The sequence below is a fragment of the Canis aureus genome, chromosome 16 (assembly GCF_053574225.1).
Source record: "Canis aureus isolate CA01 chromosome 16, VMU_Caureus_v.1.0, whole genome shotgun sequence".
NCBI classification, from domain to species: Eukaryota; Metazoa; Chordata; class Mammalia; order Carnivora; family Canidae; genus Canis; species Canis aureus.
Genome location: NC_135626.1, coordinates 18750465 through 18768978, shown reverse-complemented (window position 1 = coordinate 18768978; position 18514 = coordinate 18750465). Strand labels below are relative to the sequence as shown.

The window sequence follows — 18514 nt, the reverse complement described above, 5'->3', positions numbered from 1 at the left end:
GACTTTGCATTTCTAATAAGCTTCTAAGAAACTATACTTTGGAGGACACTGATATGCATGGGGAAACTGGAAGCACATCTTAGATATCACGTGAAGATGGAGGTTGGGAAATAAAATTAACATATTTTGAACTTTTACTACTTCAAGAACTTTTGAATACATTACCTCATTTAATCCTCAACTCAACTTGATGAGGCACACTTTATTATCTCCATTTTAAGTGGAGGCAACTGAGACTGAGGAAGGTTATATTTAAAGGGCTTAAGTCCCAGAACTAATAAACGGCAGAGCTTGGATTGGTATCTACCTCTCCTGCACTCAATAACTCATGCAGCTCCTTATTAAGTATCTCCACCTTTTAGACACTGCCCCAGGAACTGGGAATACAACATAGAGTGCGACAGATAAGTTTTTTTAATTAATTAATTAATTAATTAATTAATTTACTTATTTTGTTTATTTATTCATAAGAGACAGAGAGAGAGGTACAGACACAGGCAGAGGGAGAAGCAGGCTCCATGCAGGAAGCCGGATGGGGGACTCGATCCCCGGAGGGGATCATGCCCTGAGCCAAAGGCAGACACTCTACTGCTGAGCCAGTTAGGCGTCCCATGTGGCAGATACGTTTTAGATCCTGGTCAAACTCAGTAAACAATTAAAATATAGAGTTCTCAGCGCTATGAGAGAGGCAGTGCAATGGAAATACATAACAGAGATACATACTCTACAACAGAATTAGGAAAAATTCCAAAAAAAAAGATAAAATTTACGTGAAAGGTAAAATTCATCTGAACGATAAATTAGAGGAGTGGATAGGGAGTGTTTGGTGCCAAATTTAGGAAAAATTTAGGAAAATTTAGAAAATTTAGAGGAGTGGATTTAGGAAAATTAGGAAATTAGGAAATTAGAGGAAAATTTAGGAAATTAGAGGAGTGGATAGGGAGTGTTTGGTGCCAAATTTAGGAAAAATTTTCCAAAAAAAAAGATAAAATTTACATGAAAGGTAAAATTCATCTGAACGATAAATTAGAGGAGTGGATAGGGAGTGTTTGGTGCCAAAGATAAGCATGAAGGCCTGGAAGCCACAAACCATTTGTGGAACTGAAAGTTCAGAATGTATGAAGTATAGAGGGTGGAGGTGATAGATAAGGTCATTGAGCAATATGAGAAACAGATCAAGCGGATCTATTATTGACTTTTTTCAAAAGTCCACACGATCAGACTTGTGTTTTTAAAAGGTTGCTATACTCCCAGTGGAGGATGGAATAGAGGTGTGTTAGCCTTCAGGCAGGGAGATGTGCTAAAGATGGTAGTGACATAAATTAGGGTAATATTGTGGTAACTAGGGAGGAAGGAGGGTGTTTAGAAGTGGTTTAAAATGTCCAAGACTTGACGATTGATTAGAAGGGAAGGAGTGGGCAGACAGACATCAAAGATGATCTCCAGAGTTCTGAGTGAAGTTTTCCTAAGGATAACATTACGTGAGCTTATCATTTGGTATTTTAAAATAAAGTTCAAGTAAGTGAGGTTATGTGATAGTGAAAGATGCTATTTCAGTGAGATTTCAGTAACGAAACATGCAAGAGAAAATTACGATCTCCGTGGTTAAGTTTATCATCTTTGTTGCTTTAATTTGCATCGAGAGCCTTCTCGCCCCTTGAGAGTGTAGTGGTGAATGCTGGAGACCGCACCTCTTTTTGCCAAGATGAGGATTAGCCATGGAGGACCAGCCATAGGCTGTGAACTAGGAGTCTACTGAGTTTCTTCTGTGATTGTCTTGTTGGGTAACCTTGGAACTGAGTTTCTGAAGTTTGACATCCCTTTTTGCTTTCTCTATTTCTTCTCCACACTTGATGACTTAGAAACGGATAGGACATGGCTCTTATCAATGGACCAGCGACATTGGGACTCCGCCTTCTTCCTCGAAGTCCCGCCTACCTTTCTTTAGACCACACCCCTTTCACTTGGCCCCACCCCCGAAGAGGTCGTCGCTGATACGACAGCGAATTCTCCACAATCTTGACCTATAGGAGACCTGGAGGGTGGGACCGAGATCAATCTTTTTTCCATTTGTCAAGTCAAGTGTCTATCTGGCCCCAGTCCCATCCCACTTCGTCTTCAAGCCAAGGATTGGTTGCCTCTGTTCTTGGTCCCCGGTTCATGATTGGTTCTTTTATTCCACCCTCTCTTCCAGCTTTTGCGGGCGGGATTAGCACGCAGCTTCCTGCTCCTGCCAAAAAAAATAAAAGAAGAAAAAGAAAAGAGGAGAGAGGCGAAAGAAAATGTCACGGAGATCTTTGGGTTTTAATTCGCTTTCAGTCTTGTCGGTCAGGCCCAACTCTGCCTTTTGATTGGTCTTTCTATCTGCCCATCCCGGGTCGGGGGCGGGATTTCCCCAGGAGACCCACACCTTGTTGCCACTGGCCGAGCAGTGCGCCTGTCTGAAGCTCCGGGCTCAGGATTGGAGGCAGACGCAGACAGGTGGGCGTGGATTGGCTAGGGCAGCCGGTCAGTGTGAGGCGGGGGCGGGGCCTCGGTGGCTGGTTGCGCGTGTCCGCCGCTGGCTCCGCTCTATCCGGCTTTGCTAGGGGAGGTGAGTCCGGCCGCGGCGGCACCGGCGGCTGAGGAGGCGGCGGCTGAGGAGAAAGCGGCCGGCAGCGACTGAGGAGAAAGCGGCCGCGGGGACGGGAAGCCGGGTGGGGGGGAGGGGGGGAGACGGAGCAGCCTTGAGCCCTGCGGGGGCCGTCGCGCGGGGGGACCCACCCGCTCTCCCCCCCAACCCTCCTCAGCAGAAGGGCTCAGCAGCCAGCGGCGGGGGCAGGAGTCAGCCCGCTTCCGACTGCACCCCGCCCGCCTCCCGGGGCTCCTATTCTTCGGCCCCGGGACCCTAACCTCCTCCCGGGGCGGTTCCCCGTCTGGGCGTCCGAGTGCTGCCCACCTCTCTTTCATTCCTCCCTGCACCTCCTTACCTTCACTTTGCCCCGGTTCTCTTTCTCCTCTCCGTCCTGCCCTGTCGCCTCCTCTGCTCACCCTATCCCTCCCGCCTCCTTCCCTGGCTCTTCTCTGTTCTGGAAAGTTTAGTGCCCCCCTCCAATCAGGTCAGCCTGACTAGGAGTAGGGGGAGATGTAGGAAGGCCCGAGAATCCGAGGGGGGGGGAAGCTGGTTTCCCTGAAAATTTCCCCCCACCTTTTTGGGGTGGTTGGAATTCTTTTCAGTTGTGTTTTTGAGGAGGTGGTAGGTGTTTAGAAAAGGATGTGGGAATGGAAGGGGTAGATGAGTCAACCCTCTTACAAGATTCCAAGGGTGGCGTGTTACCTGATCCTTTTCGTGTGTGGAGTTCAGGGGGTCGGGAGGTTTGGCCTTTATTCCCACATTCAAAGTTGGAACCTCCCCCCAATTAAGGATGGAGTTTTAGTACCCACTTGTGGCAGGAAACCTGGGGGGAAGGGGTCCCTTTTTCCTTTTCCCTTTTCTTTTTCTTTTTCCTTTTCTTTCTTTTTTTCTTTTTTCTGTTTTTCTTTTCTTTTTTTTCTTTTTTTTTTTTTTTTTTTTTTGGCAATCCACACCCTTCTACACACGCTCACCCCAAAACCAAACACCAAGATCCTCTAACTTGTTTGGATTGACTGATGAAGACATAAAGCCAGTTCCGCTCCATGTTTTTTGAGGTGGAGTGAGTGGTTTTTCTTCATTTTTAAATGGCCAAATGACAGCTTGACCCAGTTTGCTTTCCAATCAAAGGGCATTTTTTTGAATGTCTCTTTGTGGCGCAAGAGCCAACGCAAAAATGATGGCGGCTTATAATGGCGGTACATCTGCAGCAGCAGCAGGTCACCACCACCACCATCACCACCACCTTCCACACCTCCCTCCTCCTCACCTTCACCACCACCACCACCCTCAACACCATCTTCATCCGGGGTCGGCTGCGGCTGTACACCCCGTACAGCAGCATACCTCTTCGGCAGCTGCCGCAGCCGCAGCAGCGGCCGCAGCTGCAGCCATGTTAAACCCTGGGCAACAACAGCCATATTTCCCATCACCCGCACCGGGTCAGGCTCCTGGACCAGCTGCAGCAGCCCCAGCTCAGGTACAGGCTGCCGCAGCTGCTACAGTTAAGGCGCACCACCATCAACACTCGCATCATCCACAACAGCAGCTGGATATTGAGCCGGATAGACCTATTGGATATGGAGCCTTTGGTGTTGTCTGGTGAGTATCAAAAGAAGAACACAACTTCTCCTGATTTCTTCTCACGGTTGTGATTGGGCGAGTCATCTGTCATGCGTTCTCCATGTTGACCCGAGTGGAGCAACTCAACTGGAGGAAGCCACCCTCACCCAGAGAGGCCCAGGCCCAGTGTGTTGGCTGGCTGGGTTTATGCTTTTGAGGCCTGGCCCATTTTGGTAGAACACCCTCAGACGACTCACACACGTTTGCTGTCTACCAAACTTTTTGTTTAGAACCTCAGCAAGCCACCAAATGTAGGACCAATAGATGGATGTATGAAACGTGTATTCATACAGACCTTGGTCATCTCTTAGGTTTGATTTAGTTTGAGTCAGTTGCCTAATTGCAGCAGATGTCATGTCACGGATGACCCAAACTCGAGTCCTTAACAATAGTCTTGTCATTGGGTCATACTCTTCATAGCTACTTTGCTCTCCTTTTTTGCCTTTTCATTCCTTAATTTGTGATCCTGATCCCCAGAAGGAAGATAGGGTTCATACTTGAACCAGTTAAGTCGTTGCTTAAGTGGTTTATTTTAAACCATAAAGCTACAGTTGGGAAGTATGTAGCTTTAGCTTTTTGATAAGAATGCATTAAATATAGCATCACACATGAGTACCACAAATGAGGTCAGTAGACTGTAGCTATGCCATGGCCCACATTCAGTGTAATGTTTTAGTGTCATATAATGTTATTTAGTGCCTCTTAGGTTGCTGTTATCCCTTGGTTGGTTACTATAGTAGTATACTTTTTAAATATATGAAACTGCTCCACTTTTGCTAGTGCTAGGGTATTTTAAAAAGTCTGAGCACTTCTTAAATGCCACATTTTGTCTATTTGCTTTTCTTAGGAAGATTAGTAGTTTATAATAGAATGAATTTATCATCCTAGGTCCTGTTGCTAAAACAACTAGAATGAACTGAATTTTTTTTTCAAGGGTTAAGTATTCTGGTGTGGACAAATGAATTGATGTTTTCAGTGCATTCAAAAATAGATTCTTGTTAATGTCTAGAAAAGCCCCTATCACCACAGGAAAATGAATTCTTTGGAACTAGCCTGGTAAATGTCTCCTTTTGTCATTGTTTTTCAGGCTATAATTGATGTAAGTGTCATGTTTGCATTCTATCTGGACATCTTTATATTTCATATATTATTATCTAAGCTACAAAGTGATCTGTTTTTTTGTTTTTTTTAAACTAGTCGGCTCTAGTGTTTTCTCGGCTAGCTCTCCAAGGAGGTTGCTGCTGCAGTGCTCCCTCTAAGGTGTATGGGATTCCTGGTGGGAAAGAGTGTAGCTGATAATGGTGCCTCTTCAGTCACTCCGCTCAGGGACCTGTCTGTTCCTGCCTTCGTCTCTTCCATATCCTGTCCCCAGGGATTGCACTGTGAACTTCCATTCCTGCCTAACCCTTGAGGATTTCAAAGCTTGGGGCTTACTTAGTGGGTGTGGACAGGAAAAAGGTTGTTCCTTGCTTTAAATTTTGTCATCTACTTAGAATTTGTTTGGATTTTCTTAGACCTGGATGCCCTCTCTCATTTTAGTGCTTTACATACTACACTAAGAACTAGAACTACTGAAGGGGAGGTGGATTGCAGCACTCCTGACTATATTGTAAAACTGTTCTACATTTCTCTCAAATGGTGATATGACTTGTAGAAGTTTTCACTTCAAGTCAGTGCTAAAGGAAAAGATTTTTTGACTTAAATCCATTCTAGATTCTTTAATTGATTGACCCCTTCTAGATTCTTTAATTGATGACCCCATCAGAGTTCATTCCTTGTACTTCAAGTGTACTTCCTTCTGTATACCATCTTCCGTTGTACGCTAGTTGTTTTGGGTTTGCTTTGTCTGACTACATATTTGTAAGCCACTTGAGGGTATGGACTGTGTTACCAGAGTACACCTTTTTCTCCCCAGCACTTAGCACAATGCTGTGGACTCCTTGCTGCTTGATGACTTGATCTGGTCAGGCTGTTCTTTTTTCTTTAACCAAGTTTTTCTGGTTAGCTGCATTGAGTGTTTTTAATCAGTTGTTACAGGTGAAGTACAATTCAGTATGAAAAAAAGGAAGAGTTCCAGGTGTGTGTTTTAGTATGCAAATGCTTTTCTATTTTTATATTTACATATTGATGACTTGCTGTCTGAATTGCTTATTATATTTGGAATTTAACTGCTATATGACCTGTTAAAACTAGAGATTTGAATACCAAAACCAGACTGAATTGCACTAGTGTTCTAAAATCCAAGCTAAAGATATTAGTGAGGTTTTTTACGTTTTAACTAGCTGAACCAGAATTTTTTTTTTAATTTAGAGAACACCTACTAATGAACCTGAAACTATTTTCTAAAATGATTAAAATGGGACATAAAAATATTTTCCCAGTGATACATCATTCGATTAAAACATATGACTACTTGGGCATCATAAGATTCACTTAGATTCTTGTATTTATTTAATGCATTTTGCAGGTATTTTTCTTTTGGCATACTGCACAAAAGGAAACTGTATTTACTCTCATGTCTGTTTCTGGACATGCACCCATAATTACTAACTGATGGCTGAAAACATTGCATGTAATTTTGAGAGATACTGTTTTTTCTCTGTGTAGACACGGAGAGATATTTGTAGAAGTGGTATAGCATTTTACCAGTCAGATTTATCATTAAACAATTTAGTTGATCAGCCTTGATTTATCTCTCTGCTGCATTTAACTAGTGGAATAACTTATCAATATTGGACAGTTGTGTAAAAGTAGTGAATTACCTATTAGCTTGCTGGTAAAGATGGTGCTTTGACAGTTCAATTAAGGTTTCATTAACAACTGTCTGCTGTGCTTTATCTCAAAGTAAGGGTTCTGGTTTACCTGGTAAATATGATCATGGGGTAGCCTGAGATACATTCATTCCAGTGATAGAATATTGTTCATGGGTTATCAAAGCATCATATATAATTTGAGCCTTCTTTATCAGATGCCAAGGCTTCAAATGCCCATATGGACATTTTCATATTGCAAAACCAAAACATAAAACAACCCACAAACAGAAACCTCAGTCATTTGGTGAGGATAATATCAATCTCTATTTGTTCGTAGTTCATATTTGCCAGAGGAAAGTGAATATGCAGTGCTTAAAAATGTGACAATCTTGGGACAAAGAATAATACAGTATAAGGCTTCCAGGGGCTCATGAAGTGCATATTTTTTAAAGTTGGAGGAAGTTGACCACACGAGAGAGGTTTGAGGCCTGCTAATGAACTCAGGCAGTTTTGACATGGACAATCTGAAATATTGATTGGATTAATGGCACATAATGCCACCTTGATAATGAATCTGGGAAAAGCTTCTACTTAGAATATTAGTGTTTTGGTTTTTAATTTATCTGATTAATTGAAAGATCAAAGATCCTGGGATTCATTTGATCTGTTGCCTTTGTATTCCAAGTAAAGTTGGAGAACTTTGAATTTTATTATTCTAATACCTTTAGCCCATTACTTTTATGTCAGTGTCTCAAAACCTAAGTATCACTGTAGTGATACTTTAGTTACTTACTAGTTGAGTCAGCTTAATAAATTGTTTAACCTCTCCATTCCTCATTGTAAAATGAGGATGATAACAGCACCTCTCCTAGGATTGGTATGAGGATTAAATGAGGTAATCCTTGTAAACCAATGATTATACTGTCTAGCATATAATAAACATTCAATAAATGTTAGCTGTTTTTATTGTAGTTATTGTTGATAGAAAAAACCTGTTGTGTTAATGTATGCAGAAGTGGCTTCATGTATGGCCAGATTTATCAGGTGAAACCAACAACCTGCAGACTGTTTTTGGAGGCATGACTTCTAATACCGTAAAGTGCCCCCTTAGTTATGCTGTGTGCTATATATCTGCTATTAATAATTAAAAACAAACATTAAAATATATAAAATACATGTTTATATGGACTTGGCAGGTGTTCTAGTCAGTTCATCTACACAGTTTTAGAAAGTGTTGTGGATTTACATAGTGGGAAGGAAATTAACTTTTTCTTCTCAGAATGTAACAAATGAAGGACATCCTTATCATCAAAGTTCAGCTTTAGTGAAAACTCGTTTACTTGTGTTTGGATGAAAGAGTGAGAATTGCTAAAGAAGATCCCAGTGAGGTGGGGGAAAATATGTGTGATTTAATGAAAAATTATTCAGTGTAAATCCTCATGCGTGGCAGATATCATCTAGCTTGCTCATCTTGTGAAAATTAGAGGCATCATTTTTTTTCTAATGTTTTCGCTGGACCTTTTCCTCCTCAAATAGCTGATTTTAATTTGGAAAAATGGAGAATGCTTTTGGGATATGTTTGGGGAAAATCCTAGAGTTAGTTGCATCAGAAAGAGTAGTATACTGGAGTATATTCTATTAACTATGTTTTACAGGTTAAGAATTTGTAGTTTTGAGAAGTTTCTCTATCAGCCAAGATTAACTGCCACAGCTGGATTCTTGGGGCGGGGCGATGGGGGTGCTGCTTTGTGAGAAGAGCTTTGAAGACGGCAGAGCCTGCACCATAAAAAGGAAACGGTTGCTCTTCTAGACATAACAAAGCATCCGTGTGAAACTGGAAATGTGGAAATCTATATTGTTAATTTTAACTACAGACAGACTTTTAGAAACTGCAGGTTCATGGTCATAAAGTAGAGAAGGCAAAGAGAGAGAATAAAAGTAACACAATCTAATGATATTGAACTGGTTTCTTGGTGATACAAACTCCATAGCCTTTAACATTGGAAGTCATTTTGTACTTAGGCTCCTGACAAAATTTTTCCAAATTATATTAAAAAACCAAAAATAGAGGTGCCTGGGTGGCTCAATGGGTTAAGCGTCTATTCAGGTCATGATCTCAGGGTCCTGGGATCAAGCCAGTGTAGGGCTCCCTGCTCAACGGGAAGCCTGCTTCTACCTCTCTCCCTTTCCCCTGGGAAGCCTGCTTTTACCTCTCTCCCTTCCCCCTGCTCGTGCTTGCTCTTTCTCTCTCTTTCAAATAAATAAGTAAAATTTTTAAAAAATAAAAATAAAATCACAATACAGCAAAAGAACTCATTCACAATACAACAAAAGAAACTCTTTATTCTTGGGCAGAAGTTTTATGTCATACTATTGATTATTAGAAGGAAAGAAGATAAATATTTTTTATTAAGAAAAAACATTTTAGAAAGAATTGCCTTTTCAGACAAGCTAAAACGACAACATCCCTCAAAATTACATGCAACTTTTTTTAGTCATTACTTAGTACCGCTGGTGCATGTCCTGAAAAAAAGATGGGAGCAGATAATGTTACCTTTTAAATGTTTGCTAGTAGAAGAATATTTGCAAAATGTATTAACTGAATATATGTTTGAATGTAAGTTCTAAGGTTTCTGGGGCTTTACCCTCAAAGCATGAGCAATTATAGAAATGTTATTTCATGATATTAAGGCTGTCCTCTAATAGGAGTATTGGAATATTTCATTATCTTCACAACTTGGCATATTAGAGTTTTCACTGACTTCTGTATTGTAGAATGACTATTCTTGGTGATTTTTATTAGATTTGGTGATGGCTTAGCAGTTCAAGAATCAACTGTTTATGTAATGTATGTTTCTTTCTTATGCCAATCTGATTTCTTTGATGGAAATTGTCAAGGCCAAAGTAACTTTTCCATTTGTCATCCAGCCAAACAGAAGTCATTGGGTAGAAGCTCTTTCATTATAAAGTTCTATTTGGGTTTTATTTATGAATCCATGTGCATCCATAATACTCCAGTGAATTATTTGTTGATTAGGTCATCTAATATAGCTTGTCAGTTTGATCCAATTGTTGCTTAGGGGTAACACAGAGAGTGCCTGAGGCAACAGTTGTAATACTGTCAATAAGCCTGTGACATGTCCTCATAGACTTAGGTGGTAGTTCTAAGGTACCTAGCTAAGAGACATTAGAAAGAATTCTAGTACTCTGGAATTAGGAAAAGGAAACTAAGGAAAAAATGTTGAGTTGCACTTTAACAGTTAATTATAATGGTGTGAGTAGAGGGAGTGTGTATAGTGATATCTGTCATTGATTATGATTGGCAGTCTTTACACCTAGCTTCATACCTGTGTTTTGAATTGCTTTGGCTGATTGAATCATATCTACTATCAGACAGAAGAAGGTTTTGATGTTGTTAGAACTCACTAGTCAGTGTATTTTTATTTTCAACCTGCTATAGTCCAGCACTATTGTATGCACTAATGAGGATATTTAGTTCTATAAATAATTTTACAAACTCTGTCAAGCTTTTGTTATTACCTGTTCTGTACTTGTACTGGCATATAAAGATGTTTAAGTCATGATAATTGCCCTAAAGTAGCTTATAGTTAAGTAAACAGTATGCAAAATAATATATCCCTGCTTTCAGGGAGTCTTGATCTGGAGTTAAACTAATTTTAAAATAAAAATATAAGGATATATTTTCACTTGTTCTTTAACAATACTTATTTATTGGTTATTGATTATTTCCAGGCCCTGTGCTAGATGAGAGGGAATTTTTTTTTTTTTTTTTTTTTTTGAGAGGGAATTTAAGAAAGATATAATCTGGTGCAGGAAAGAGAAAGAGACTTGTAGTGGGATAATTATTATCCATTTGCCATCAATGCAATAGTAGCAGGTACATAGTAGTAGATATGATTCAATAGAGATATTCCCTGGATATTATGAGAACATAAAGGAGAGATTTCTCTGGAAGGTATGAATGCTTTCTAGAAGAGGTAATACCTGAACTGAGTTTTAAGAATGAGAGCTAATGGGGAAGAACATTCTAGATGGATGGACTCAGATGCAAGAGACTATAGGGCTGGAGTTGCTGAAAGTTAAGTGTAGTGGAGAGGGTGGGAGGTGATAGCGTGGAGGCACAAACTAAAGCTGGACCCTGAAGTTGGAGTGTCCAGCTGAAGAGACCACTGGTACTGGGAGAGGGGCAAAATCTTACGCTTTTAATGAATAAAGCACATATATACCTATACCGATGTATAGCATATCTATGGTATTAAAATTTCACAGGGAGTGTAGTTGCGGGGAAAAATGTTTAAAAAGGGTCCTTGGAGGGGGTAATAATGAAAAAAGTTGAAACACTGGGATTAGCAACCATTGAAAGTTTTTAAGAGAGTGACTTGTTCAGAGAGATAAATATATAGATGTTAAAGAGAAATGTGGAGGTAGTTGAGGTCTGAGCCTTAGGGAATGTTCTCAGTTGTAGGTGGAAGAAATTGTTGGAGGCAGAACTAAAGGGCAGTCAGATAGGAAAATATATTCATAGTGATTGACAACCGATGCATGGCAGAAGATTGTTAGGAAGATGGGAGTGATCTTTGGTACAGATAAAAAAAAGTCAGAAAATGAGAGGGGAAAAAAGGCCATTGAATTTAGCAGGTAGATCTAATGATGGCATTTGAGAGAATAATTGTGTGATTTTTTTTCTCTCTGATATGTAAATATATGTGTGTGTGTGTGTATTTGATTCTAAAGAATGTCTTAAGTATTAGTAGCATGTTGTTTTATTATTAATAAAATTCTCCCAAATCCTAAGTTTTTATTTCTAGTTTAATAAGCCAGAGAACTTGGTGTTTATCGTGTTCAAGGTGCCATTTCCTTGGAAAGAATTTTTTTTAATGACGAGGTAATAGAGTACTCAACTTGTTAGGAGATGAGGTTCTGGTCCTACCTTGCTGCCAACAAGACCTTGATAAAATTATTTAAGTTTTCTGGGTCTTGGTTTCCCTATTTATAAAACTTTGTGTTTCCTAAGTTTCTGTTATAAAATTGCATTGATATTTATAAAGCATTATAGCTTTAACTTGTGGTCAAGTCTGTTAGTGACCATATGACATCTTTTTGCAGGATTACAGATGTTGAATAGCTTCTAAAATGTTTAAAGGAAGAATGAGATCATGTAACCCTATTCCAATATGGTGACTTTCATAGAATTTTCAAATGTGGGATCAGATTTTAAATGTGTAGTTTGTCTAAGATTTATTTTCTTCTATTGACTTAGTGGTAAGGATTATACATATTTAGTTATGAAGAACCTGCATATTTGCAAATGGGCAATCAATTCCTTCCTAAGTGTAAATTTGATACTATTTTTCTGGTAATACTTTACCTTTTACTGTTTTAGATATATTTTCTTTCCTAAATATTTGGAGTGATTTAAAAAATTTTAAAGTTTAATATTAAATATTTTGTCTGTGTGTGTGTGTGTGCGCGTGCGTGTAATCAAATAAGATGATCTGGGGGCCAGTGCTTACATTAGCCAAGTTGATTTACAATTTTTTTAAAAAAGATTATTTATTTATTTATTCATGAAAGACACAGAGGAGAGAGAGAGGCAGAGACACTGGCAGAAGGAGAAGCAGGTTCCATGCAGGGAGCCTGATGTGGGACTGGGTCCTGGGACTCCAGGATCATTCCCCTGGGCCAAAGGCAGGCACTAAACCACTGAGCCACCCAGGGATTCCCCCAATGTTTTGTTTTTAAGAATCAATCTATCTATCTATCTATCTTTCTTTCTTTCTTTCTCTCTCTCTCTCCTTCCTTCCTTCCTTCCTTCCTTCCTTCCTTCCTTCCTTCCTTCCTTCCTTCCTTTCTTTTCTTTCTTCCTTTCTTTTCTTTTCTTTCTTCTTTTTTAGGAATTGCTTTTAAATTCTGAATTTGAGTAGGGAATTCACTAGTTTGCAGATCGACCTCCCACAAAATGAGCTGTGTCACAGCTTTAAGGATGTAGTTGTTTAGGGCATGCAATGCCCAGAGATAGAGCAGGAGTGTGACTTCCTAAAGCCCTTCCACAATTGGAAGGGAGCATTTTCATAGAAGCCCTCAGCTGACCAGCAGCACTGCCCAGTAGATATATAAGCCACATATGTGACTTTAAGTTTTCTAGTGGCCACATTAAAGAATGTGAAAGGAAACAGGTGAAATTAGTTTTAGTAATATATTTTTATTTACCTGCATTTATCCAAAATGTTGTCATTTCAGCATGTTATTACTATAAAAATTATTTTTTAATAAAAATTATTAATTAGGTATTTTACATTCTTTTTTTCCCCCCCATACAAAGTGTACTACCTTATTGTCCAGCACAGTACTAGAGTCTCTTTGGCCTCTATTGGGTTGTATACTGATTTCTGAACCAATCATGTCAGTAGAGATAGGATTGCTCTGGACCTAGGCGTGGAGATAGAGATGGAGTCTGTTAAAAGTGGTAAGGATGAATTCCCCCAACAGATACTGAGAAGGCAGTCATTAATTACCAAGAACGCATTCATCTTACTTAATCAGACTCAGAAGATCTTGACTGGGTGCATTGATAGAACAAAGTGGAATGATGTTCTCTATAGAGAAGTTGTCCTATCTGCCCTGAATTATTTGGAGTATTTTCCTTTTCTTTTCTGAAGCCTTGTTTGCCTAAGGTACCAGAAGATAAAATTGGTACCTGATCCTTGCCATGTTTGCTTTCCTTCCCAGTTAGATCAGATATACTCCATTGATTTCTTTTCCTCTCTCAATGTTGTGGTTTTGCTATCTAGATAAAGTTCTCAGTCTTGTTTTCAATTTCAGTAGTATAGGGCTCAGTATTGTCATGCAGCAAACTCCTTACAGGGAAATGGACAACACAGAAACTTTTGGTTTATCCATTCCTTGACCTAAAATTCTTGCTCTGAGCTACAGAGAAAAGGTGAAGAGAGACATTTGAACAAATAGATAAAATTAGTCATTTGACCCAGATTGCAGCTATTTTTTTTTGTCTGCATAGATAAAAACCATCCTCCAATTTACATAAGCAGGTGATTTTTTCTTACATGCTTATTTCCTTAATGTACTATGGCAGAGAGCTGCAGATTTGCAAATTGTGTAAGTAAATTGAAATAAACCAGGTGACTTGGTTTCACTTTATTATTTTACCAGTACAGAAGTACCCAAAGGGTGCAATTATCGAGTGATTATCTCATTGCACATCTAAGTTAACAGGCAGCCTGGTGCAAAGTTTTTTTCCCTCTCTTTCTTCTTCACTTCCCTCTCATTTTAGTTTTTTAAAATAGGAAACTATTGATTTCTATATTTATCTTTACATGGCTAAAATCTGTAGTAATACAGATATGGGGAAATTTGAGCTTTATTCAGAGTAATCCAGAAGCCATAAAAATTGGCAAGTAATGTAGGTAATGTGCAGAAAAAGGGACACATGTATACTTGGTTTGGGTTTGAATTGCCTGAGAAAGAATTAGGTGAGAACTTCAACCACGTTTAATTGGTTGGCTTTCTCTGTTTTCCTTTTCCCAGGTTCTTCATGTTGCAGTCATTGGGGTTATTTTGAAATTAACTGGGTGGGTATTAAAGCCAGTGTTCAGAATAAATAGTATGTATATTCTTTGGAAAATCAAAATAATTAATTACAATACACTTTAAAGTACCATTTCTATATGTTAGACATTAGAAAGGTACAACAGTTAGTTTAAGGGGCTCTTTTCCCAGAAGATTCATGAGGACAAAGACTCAAAGTGCCTTCTTTGTAGTAAAACAATGGTTTTCGACAATATTTTCAAGCAATAAATTCCAATATTAACCTTAGCAATTAATGCTATTTAATTCCTCAGATGTTATAGTAGTATTTACCTAGTGATATGTATGAAGATTAAATTATACTCCTTTTAGCTTTGAAGTTATGAATCATAATTTTAAGCTAGCAAATTAAAAGTTTAGCCAGTCTTTTTATCTTAGCACTTACATATTATTTCTTTTCAGTTTAAAGAAAAGTAGTTCAGAAGAACTTTGAGAACAAAAGCAGTTAAAGAATGACCAGAGAAGGACAAAAGTTAAGTACAAAGGGACTTTATGGGTTAGTGATTAGAGCCAGTAGTACTGGATGATTATGGACTGGATTTAAATATATTTTTTAAATATATTTTTTTATTGAAGTTCTATTTGCTAACATATACTATGACACCCAGTGCTCATCCTGTCAAGTGCCCTCCTCAGTACCCATCACCCCGTCACACCTCTCCCCCACTGCCTCCCCTTCCACTACCCTTACTCGTTTCGCAGTTAGGAGTCTCTTATGTTTTGTCACCCTCTCTAATTTTTCCCCACTCATTTTCCCTCCGTTACCCTATAATCCCTTTCACTATTTCTTACATTCACTGTATGAGTGAATCTTGACTGCCTTCTCACTAGCTGTGGGCTATTTAACCTCTTTGTGCCTCAGGGCTGTAATGTGTAAAATGGCGATAGTAATAGTATATTTATTTCATAAGGGTTATTGTATGGATTAAAGAATCAATGTATATGTAAAGTCATAGCACTGTGCCTGGCCCTATGTATGTGTTGACTCTTATAAAATTACCAGTTTGAGTAAAAAATTTAGTATCTCCTTAAAGCTTACTAATTGAGGATAAATAACCCAACAGCTTTTGTCTGACTCTTGATAGGTATCAGATAGGTGACTATCGCAGAGATTTTTTTTTTTTTTACCGATTAGCTCCAATGGTTTTTGAAAAATCATTCAAATTGTAGAATGCCTTCCAAATGTAAAATTCCCTTTAACACATAAAAGGAGGGTTTTCCTTTCTCTTTAACTCCCTCCTCCCACTCTATTATCAAAGTAATAATATATTTATGGTAGGACTCTTGAAAAATAGAGAAAAGTTATAACCTACAACTCAGAGATAGCCACTGATAGCATTTGATGAATTTTTTTTTTTTCTAGTTTTGTCTCTGGAATGTGTGTATGTGTAATGAGTTGAGATCATGATTGCATTGGGTATTTACATTTTTGTATCTTGTTTGTTTCACTAACAGCACAAAGATATTTATTTATTTATTTATTTGTTTATTTATTTATTTATTGGGCTAATTTTTTCATTTTCACAAGCCTAGAGCTCTATCTTGAAAGGAATTAGAGTTGGAAGATACTTTAGAATGCATCCAGTGTAATTGCCTCATTTTATAAATGGGAAAATTGAGAACCCAGGGAAGCTAAGAGATTTGTTCAAGGTCACACAGCTGGTTAGAGGCTGAGCCAGAACCTTTTGCTCTTTTGCTGTTTTACCAGTAATACCTGTTCAACTAATGTGCATTGAAACTGGAGGAAGTGTTCTTATAAAAGCAAAACAAAACAAATAAACAAAAACTCTGAATGAAACCAGGAATAGTGCATCTTAAAAAAAAAAATGTACTCAGTTGCTTTTTGTGTGCCATGACTCTAAGGTTTCTGGTAAAAGTTTAACGTCATAAACTGCAAGGCTTTTGGTGGAAAACTCAATCTTTTCACATTATGTATAATTGTGTTGTGTATCTGCTTTGAGAATATCATGCACTATTTTATTTTTTGAGAAATCTTAAACCTCAGAAAATACGAAAGAATTGAACAGTGATGTCCCCATAAAACCATTCTTCTGGAGTAACATTTCGTGACTTTTGCTTTATCTAGTTGGAGGCTATTTCTATAGAATTTGCTGTGGTTGGGTTAATGGTCACTGCATTAACTTGCTGTTCCATGTAGTAAGTTTTGTAAGCTCTCCAACTAGAAAAAGAACTGGAAGTTTTCAAACTGGTGACTTTTGGAATGCTATTTATTCTCCTAATACTTAAAAGAAAATTCAGTGTGAATCAAATGTGTAACGGGAAACACATACCAGTCAAAACTAGGCTTCAGGCAGAATAGAAATATTCCATTCTGCAAAGTTTTTCTTTTTTGTGGTATTCATCTCAGGTTGGGAGTAAAGAAGCATTTTCAAAATAACATAATTTCTGGTTTCACAATTTTGTTCAGGGGACATAACGAGGATATTTACATTGTTGAAGCTAAATTTTAAGTTACTGTAGGTTTTTTTTTTTTTAAATTATCCTGTTAGTTACATGAGCTGATGATGCTGTGATTTGAGTCACCCAATTCACTGCTCTGTATTTTTCAGTACCAAATAATTCCTTTGTTAAACTCATTTTCATTAAATGAGCCATTGTTTCCCAAAGGGTAATGATTATTTCTATGTATAGCACAAATCCCTAAGAAATAGATTTCAAAGTCTAAAATATTAGTTAATGATTGGAAGTGGTTGAAATCATTGCTCTGTGTATATCAAGGCACAACTGTGTCTATGAAAGGAGCAGCTGTTGTGTTTGCTCCCTAGGCTATAATATGAGATATTATGCTTACTGGAAACCAACTGACAAGTCTTTAAAAGTGAAATCTTTTCGGTTTATGTGCAAAAGGGTTTTATTGAGTCTAGCATGCTATTATATTACATAGTTTCATAACATAAACACCTAGAATGAGGTAGCTGGAATTCAAATCTGAATGGCTTGTGACAGGTAAGGAAATACATAAACAGCAGATATTGATTTACTTGATACAGCTGATGTCAGTATCTGCAAAGAAATTGTTGACTTCTTAAAGTACCTCAGCAGTAAAGACATTAAAATAGGGACACTGTGATGGTTACCTGGTATAGATGCTGAAGATCTGGTTATCAACATGTATCAGCTTATCTCTGTAGGGAGGCAAACTTTAACTAGTTTTTAATACCTTGATTTTTTTTCTTTTAAAGTATATGCTTGTTTCCTAGACAAAATCAAAATCATTTTCTGTCCTTCTTTCCCTCTCAATGCTAATAAAAGCAAATACTTATAACCACTTACGACACATTCTTTATCCACTGATACACGGAAAATGATGAGAGTTTTGGAAAATTATGAGGGTTTTGAAGGCTGGGACCATGTCTTATTTGTATCTCCAGAGCCGAATATGGTCCTGGGTGTGTATTTATTGTTTGTTGTTAATGGAGAAAGTTCCTAGTGCGAAGTTTGACATGATGATGACTATCAAAGAAGAGTGCTATCATTGGCCCTTGCATTATGTAGATCCCCACTTCCTCATGCACTGTAGGAATTTTTATGAGGGAACACTTAGAATGGTATTCAGACTGTTCTATGATAGTGATTTTGTTTTATGGGGTTTGGAAATTTTTTTTTTTTTTTTTTTTTTTTTTTTTAGAGTAAAGAGCCCTAATCTAAAAGTAGTTTACAGTAACCAACTATCCCCCAAATAGTCCTTGTTTTGCTACTGCTTTCTATAATCTACATTTTTTTTTAGGGCAAAGAGGGGCAGTGTGGGGGGAGAGGGAGAATCTTAAGCAGGCTCCATGTCTAGTGCATAGCCTAGTATGGGGCTCAATCTCATGACCCCAAGATTGTGACCTGAGCAGGAATCAAGAGTCAGATGCTTAACTGACTGAGCCACCCAAGT

The 18514-nt window shown here is 38.4% G+C and overlaps 2 protein-coding genes across 5 annotated transcripts in view; one reads left to right on the top strand and one right to left on the bottom strand.

Moving 5' to 3' along the window:
• Positions 1 to 987: 987 nt before the first annotated feature.
• On the bottom strand, positions 988 to 3723 carry LOC144286053 (uncharacterized). Of its 4 annotated transcripts, none has more exons than XR_013354157.1 (3): positions 2970 to 3723; positions 2411 to 2661; positions 988 to 2230 (listed from the first exon to the last, which is right to left on the bottom strand). XR_013354157.1 is itself a non-coding variant. In XM_077852057.1 (3 exons), exons 1-3 carry the CDS (start codon positions 3657 to 3659, stop codon positions 2079 to 2081), a joined length of 477 nt encoding a protein of 158 aa, XP_077708183.1. In that variant the 5' UTR covers positions 3660 to 3718; the 3' UTR covers positions 988 to 2078. The 4 variants fall into 4 exon arrangements, 1 of the variants encoding a protein (XP_077708183.1); XM_077852057.1 differs by having other exon boundaries at positions 3586 to 3718; XR_013354156.1 differs by having other exon boundaries at positions 989 to 2230; positions 2411 to 2636; positions 2970 to 3721.
• Positions 2538 to 18514, top strand: part of NLK (nemo like kinase) — a 158798-nt gene continuing 142821 nt past the window's right edge. The window contains exon 1 of the mRNA XM_077852056.1: positions 2538 to 4213. Coding sequence (XP_077708182.1) covers positions 3756 to 4213 — 458 coding nt within the window. The 5' untranslated portion in view covers positions 2538 to 3755. The remainder of the gene's footprint in view (positions 4214 to 18514) is intronic.